Source organism: Argentina silus, assembly GCF_951799395.1.
Source record: "Argentina silus genome assembly, chromosome: 14".
In the NCBI taxonomy this organism is placed as follows: Eukaryota; Metazoa; Chordata; class Actinopteri; order Argentiniformes; family Argentinidae; genus Argentina; species Argentina silus.
In genome coordinates, this window is record NC_139668.1 from 16704629 (window position 1) to 16710644 (window position 6016).

The window sequence follows — 6016 nt, forward strand, 5'->3', positions numbered from 1 at the left end:
AGATGACGAGCGAAAGAACGAGATAAGAGAACTTTACATGAGCTAAAGCCAGGAAGCACTACAGTATATACAACCCAAAGACAGAGGGGGGCGGGGGGGGGGGGGGCGGGGGGACGGGACGGGACACTATATAACAGGAGGACTATCGTTTTAATCAAATCCTAAGACAGACGACACAGAACAACATTTACAACAGGAGGAGGAGGAGGAGGGCCGGGCGGGTCTGATATGTGCATGTGTGCAAACCTACTGAGTAAGTACCATGTTAAAAGCATGTTTGCACCGCCCCGTGACGAGCAGGGGAGGGGCGCAGGATTGGTGGTGGGGGGTTGGGGAGGGGGGTGGGGATAAGGGGGGGGGGGGGTTGAAAAGCACTTCTTGCTGCAGCTTAGCCACTGCCCAACATCTTTGTGGCACGCTGGTTGGCTTCGTCGATCCTGGTCTTGTTGGAGTCAGCCTGAGGGAGGGAGAGACGGGATGTAAGACCATAGAAGGCTTCAGCCATGTTCACCAAGTGGAATGTACCAATCGCTCGAGGGACGTCTATGCATGGACGTCTCTCTCGCTCTCTCTCTCAAATCGTTCTCTATCTCTCTCTCACTCTCTCTCTCTCACTCTCTCTCTCTCACTCTCTCTCTCTCTTGCTCTCTCTCTCGCTCTCTCTCTCGCTCTCTCTCTCTCTCTCTCTGTCTCCTTGTCTCTTTATCTGTTCTCTGTGCCTAATCCATGTGTCCATCTCCTGACCAGGTTTCTATAACCCCTGTGACCTCTCCATAATAATAATAATAACAATAATAATAATAATAATAACAATAACAATAATAGTAATAGTAATAATAAAAACACTAATAATAATTGATTGGATTTATATAGTGCTTTTCTAGACCCTAACCCTAACCCAAAGCGCTTACATTGTGAGGGGGAGAATTGACCTCATCTCTACCAATGTGAGCCCTGGTCCCTCCCTGTCTTATTAGACTACTGTCACTCATGGCCACGGATGGATGACAGGACTGGATGGTTCTTAACCACATCCCTTTCACTCAATCCATTCTTTCAGATCTCCACAATCCTTTTTTTTCTTTCTTTTTGTATTATGATTTTAGGGCATTTCTGCTTTATTGGAATAGAGACTGTAGAGATTGACAGGAAGGATGGGAGAGAGAGAGAGGAGGGATGACATGCAAGACGTGTCGAGGGTCGGAATCGAACCAGGAACCTTGCGATTATGTGGTATGCGCATTAGTGTGCCGCTAAGCTCCCCTCCCCACAATCCTTTTGATGCTAAAATGCTACTAAAGGCCGTCGGCTCAATGACTTGAAATGTGAAAATGTGACTGCGTCCACTGTATTTTGGCCCCTTGCGCTCTCCGTACCTTGCCCATGATCCTGTCGATCTGGCGATTCTGGGTGTCGATCTCGTTGCCCATGTCCAGGGCCATGTGACGCAGGTTCCCGATGATTCCGCCCACCTGCTCCAAGTTCTCGTCCATCTCGTTCTCCCGGGCGTCGTCCGTTACCCTGGGGACACAGACACACATCAACAGAGACGTTTCATAACATAATTCCCACACAGTACACACACACACACACACACACACACACACACACACACACACACACACGCACACGCACACACACACACACACACACACACACACACACACTCACCTGCGGATGAAGCCCCCACTGATGGCCATCTGTTCACGCTCGTCCATAACACGAGCGCCGGGCTGGCTGTTCACCACGCCGTCCTGGTTGGCCCCCCATGCCTGGCCCCCGCCCTTAATCCTGCACGGTGAGAGGCAGCAGTGAGGGTGGGGGCAGGGGGGGTGGACGATACACAGAGCAAAAGAAACACTCATTTGATGCCATAGAAGATGCCATAGAAAAAAAGCAGTGCAGAGCATACAGCCGCCACAGCCTACCCAAGCAACATGCCAAGGATATATGTCTTCCTAGGTACATATATGCAGAATAGATCTATCAATCCATAAGTGATTCATTGTATTAATCAATTCAGTTTTAGTATGATATACTGGTCATGCCTAGTCATTGATGAGAAGGGTCCTTTAAAGACTTAACAAAAACCCCCCCTCCAAACCTCAGTCTTATTAACAACACAATGAACACACAGAACACCAGGAATAGGACAAACTGCACAAACAAACACACACCTTACACACACAGTAAGGGTGGACACACAAGGAGGAAACATAACACACACACACACACACACACACACACACAGAAAGGGGGACACATATAAACACACAAGGAGACAGGAGGAGCGACACACGTAATGTCCACACCCTCAGATTACTGGAAGAAAATCAGTCGGTTATATTACACAAAAAGCAAATCAGATAATTGCGAAAAACGCTCCCCATTGCTATTGGGTGAAAAAGATGCGTACAATCAAATATAGTAAAAAAATAAAAGTATAACAAAAAACGACTTGAAAACACAGTAACATAAAGAAAAACAACAAAGGCCTATGTTTACAATAACAGTAAAGATGATGGAATAAACACATAGACACTTGTGTGGCAGACTTGACATTGACTGTCGCCATGGATACACCTCTCCCCATACACACGTGGTACATTACAGAGGAAGTGAAGTATTTTAGGATGTCAAGTTCACTTCAAGGTCACTTTGACCTTTCAGACACGGTTGGATTGCACGGCTCACAGCAGCTTTCACTGGGAACAATTATTGCTTTTGGAACTATTTTTAGGTCAATTTAATCTGGAGGTGGTTGTTCCAATCTGTCCAGTGGTTTGACACTCTGACTGCAAATTGTCACATCATAAAGGACCCATTCCATGGCCTCTGAGCTATTCAATCACATTTTAGGCTATACAAAAGACAAAAAGTCAAACATCCCCCAATGCCTCAGTTTCTTTTAAAAATGTTCCATGTGCTACTGTCCCAGGGCCACATCACGAGGTGAGATTTGTGAAAGTAACATGAGCTTCAGCATAAATCCACGATCACTTTCAAAGTTGTCATTTGTGGGAAGTTTGCAATTAGGCACACAGATCTCACGACAGCCATACAGCCATTAGCTGCATGAAATATAAATTATCCTTAATATTCTTTTTTAATTGCCAGACTAGATTAAATTAAAATAGTTTTTAACCAGTTCATTTTGTTCTGTGAATAAGGTTTATTTGTTGCCAACCAAGCAGCATGTAACACTACAGGGAGAATCCACGAACAAGAGAATACACTGTGACCCAGATCCTTATCCATTCTGAAAGAGAAACAAAATCTGTGTGTGTGTGTGCCCGCGTGCGCGCGCGTGTGTGTGTGTGTGTGTGTGTGTGTGTGTGTGTGTGTGCATGTGTGTGTGTGTGTGTGTGTGTGTGCGTGTGTGTGTGTGTGCCCGCGTGCGTGCGTGTGTGTGTGTGTGTGTGTGTGCCCGCGTGCGTGCGTGTGTGTGTGTGTGTGTGTGTGTGTGTGTGACTCTGACCTAAGTTTATGATGTTTACAACCCGACTTGGGCGCATTGCACAAAATGAGAACATGTATTTAGCTGAATATGTTGCCTTCGTTTTGCAGATGAGCAGTGCACACATCCTCCTCCCAGCACCACATCCGTCAGACTCAAGGGTGCGCCGTCAGACTCCCCATTAACATTTAAGGTTAAGGTTATTTAGGTTACCATGAGGGTTTGGGAAGAGTGAGACTGGCTGGTCGTTGTTGGGCTGAAGAGTGCAAGGCCTCTAGCCGTGTGTGTGTGTGTGTGTGTGTGTGTGTGTGTGTGTGTGTGTGTGTGTGTGTGAAATGCTGATACAAGCATGTAAGTTCTTATTTATGTTTGTGATTTTGTGTTACAGTGGATTATATTGGCATGCAAAAAAGCAAATTTTGTGCCCCTTCCAACAACAACGACACACACACACACACACACACGCACATACACTTGCACACGCAAGTATGTGCTGTGCATATCAAGGTGTAGTGGGAGGGGGCACAGAAGGCCTGGGGAGGTGAACGGGCCAGAGTGGTCACACTGTGGTCACACTGTGGTCACACCGTGGTCACACTGGTTCCCATGATCTATAGTTAAGGCTATAGCAGGCAGGCAGGCAGGTAGGCAGGCAGGCAGGCAGGCAGGCACACAGGCAGTCAGGCAAGGCAGGCTGCACCTACTTGTTACAAGGACATGAACAAAGACCACAGAACTGTCCTAGATTGTTCAAATTCTTTTCTGCATCCTTCATGTCCTTATTGATCTGGTCCATTCCCTCCTCGATGCGCTCCAGTTGCTCTGATTATGAACACAAGTCATTTATCCCCCCAATGAACGAAAGCACATGTGAAAGAAAAGGACAGGGGGGAGGGGAGAGAGGAAGGACAAAGGAAGAGGAGACAAAAAGAGACATTCACTGTGACAAGAGAGACAAACGTTGGACAGCACCACCCACACACAGGCTAGAGCCCAGGGCTCTGGGCCGGTACCTACTTGGCAGCACATGGACATATGAGGCCACAGCACAGCCCTATATCTTTTAAATCTTTCTCGGCTTCCTTCAAGTCTTGGTTGACCTTGTTCATGCCCTCTTCGACACGATCGAATTGTTCTGGTGAGGACAAAGGCATGAGAGTAGTGAAATGAATTTGATTGGCTTGCTGGTGATTGAGCTCTAAAGCTACAGCCTATCAGATCACAATCACAATGCAATGCAAAGAGGTAAGATGTTGTTGGCAAGATGTGAGAGGCAACAGGGGTGCTGTCGTAAAACTGAGAGCCAAAAATCGGCATGGTGTGTGTGTGTGTGTGTGTGTGTGTGTGTGTGTGTGTGTGTGTCTGTCTGTCTGTGTGTCTGTCTGTGCGTACGTTGTGTTAGTTAGTATCAAATATTGACTTTGGAACACACTCACACTAACACTCACACTCTCAATCCAGACTAACGTTCAAAGCATTCTGTTTAAAAACATACAGTTATGTAGTGACAGCAGTATGCTCCACCAGCGGTTTGCACCAGTAAGCGTTCAACTATCCTCCTGCTTCCCTTACCACTAGGTCACACTGGTCGTTAACTCCAGGGTCAGTGTTACAATAGTGTTTGAGAGAGAGAGAGAGAGAGAGAGAGAGAGAGAGAGAGAGAGAGAGAGAGAGAGAGAGAGAGAGAGAGAGAGTGAGAGAGAGAGAGAGAGAGTGAGAGAGTGAGAGAGAGTGAGAGGGAGAGAAACAGAGACTTAGTCAAAGTAAAAGACAGGGACAGGATTCCAATACAAAAACTAGCTTCCTGGGAGCTTTTGCACTGGGAACCATCCAAGGATCGGAGAGAGAGGGGAGGGGGGGTAGGGGGGGGGGTAGAGAGAGATAGGGGGGGGGGGTAGAGAGACAGAGAGAGAAAGAGAGAGAGAGTTGTTGAGAGAGAGTTGTTGGCAGACAGACAAAAACAATAAAGAGGAGTAGGAAAAGGCGGTAAGTAGACAGTGAAGAGGAACAGTGATTAATGGATGAGTATGGATGATGTTAACGACCGGAGTTGACCAGCGGATGACTACGGATGAGGTGAAAAGCATTAGGAGGGGGGGGGGGGGGCAGTGGCACACAAGCAGAGTGATTGAATATGGGTCGGGGAGCGAACCTTCTCCTCATCCCGATGGTCCTCGTGGAGCTGAAGTGCAGGGTTCAGATATTTTTCAGATCATTTTTGTTCTTCTCACATGTTTAAGGTGGGGATTGGGTATAGGGGGAAATCTGATTCTAGACCTGGCGGTTTGGAGCACCTGCTACCTGCAGTGGGTCTTGGGGAGGAGGGGAGTGGTCTGAAACATAAGCAGGGGCAGGGCGACGTGGAGTCATGGCCAGGGTGGCATGGTGGATGTTTTGAGTTTGTAAAACCCCTGGGTTGTGGCGATGAAAGAACAACTCACAATGTTTTAGACAGATAAAAACAGAGTACAATATCTCCAGCCACTTCACAAGGAGGGAAGAAAGCAACAGGGCAGGAAAGAGACAGGAAAATGGAGGAGAGTTTAGCTTGAGGTCTAT

General features: G+C 47.2%; 1 protein-coding gene across 2 annotated transcripts in view; it reads right to left on the reverse strand.

Annotated features, from left to right (window-relative positions):
• Positions 1–365: 365 nt before the first annotated feature.
• The window catches only part of snap25b (synaptosome associated protein 25b), a gene marked incomplete at its 5' end in the record, with an annotated part of 16586 nt that continues 10935 nt past the window's right edge, over positions 366–6016 (reverse strand). The window contains 4 exons of one of the 2 annotated variants that reach the window (XM_083685469.1): positions 366–457; positions 1377–1521; positions 1672–1791; positions 4162–4279. In XM_083685469.1, coding sequence (XP_083541595.1) covers positions 389–457; positions 1377–1521; positions 1672–1791; positions 4162–4279 — 452 coding nt within the window. In that variant the 3' untranslated portion in view covers positions 366–388. Of the gene's footprint in view, positions 458–1376; positions 1522–1671; positions 1792–4161; positions 4280–4474; positions 4593–6016 lie in introns of both variants that reach the window. The other variant, XM_083685470.1, reaches the window with a different exon arrangement.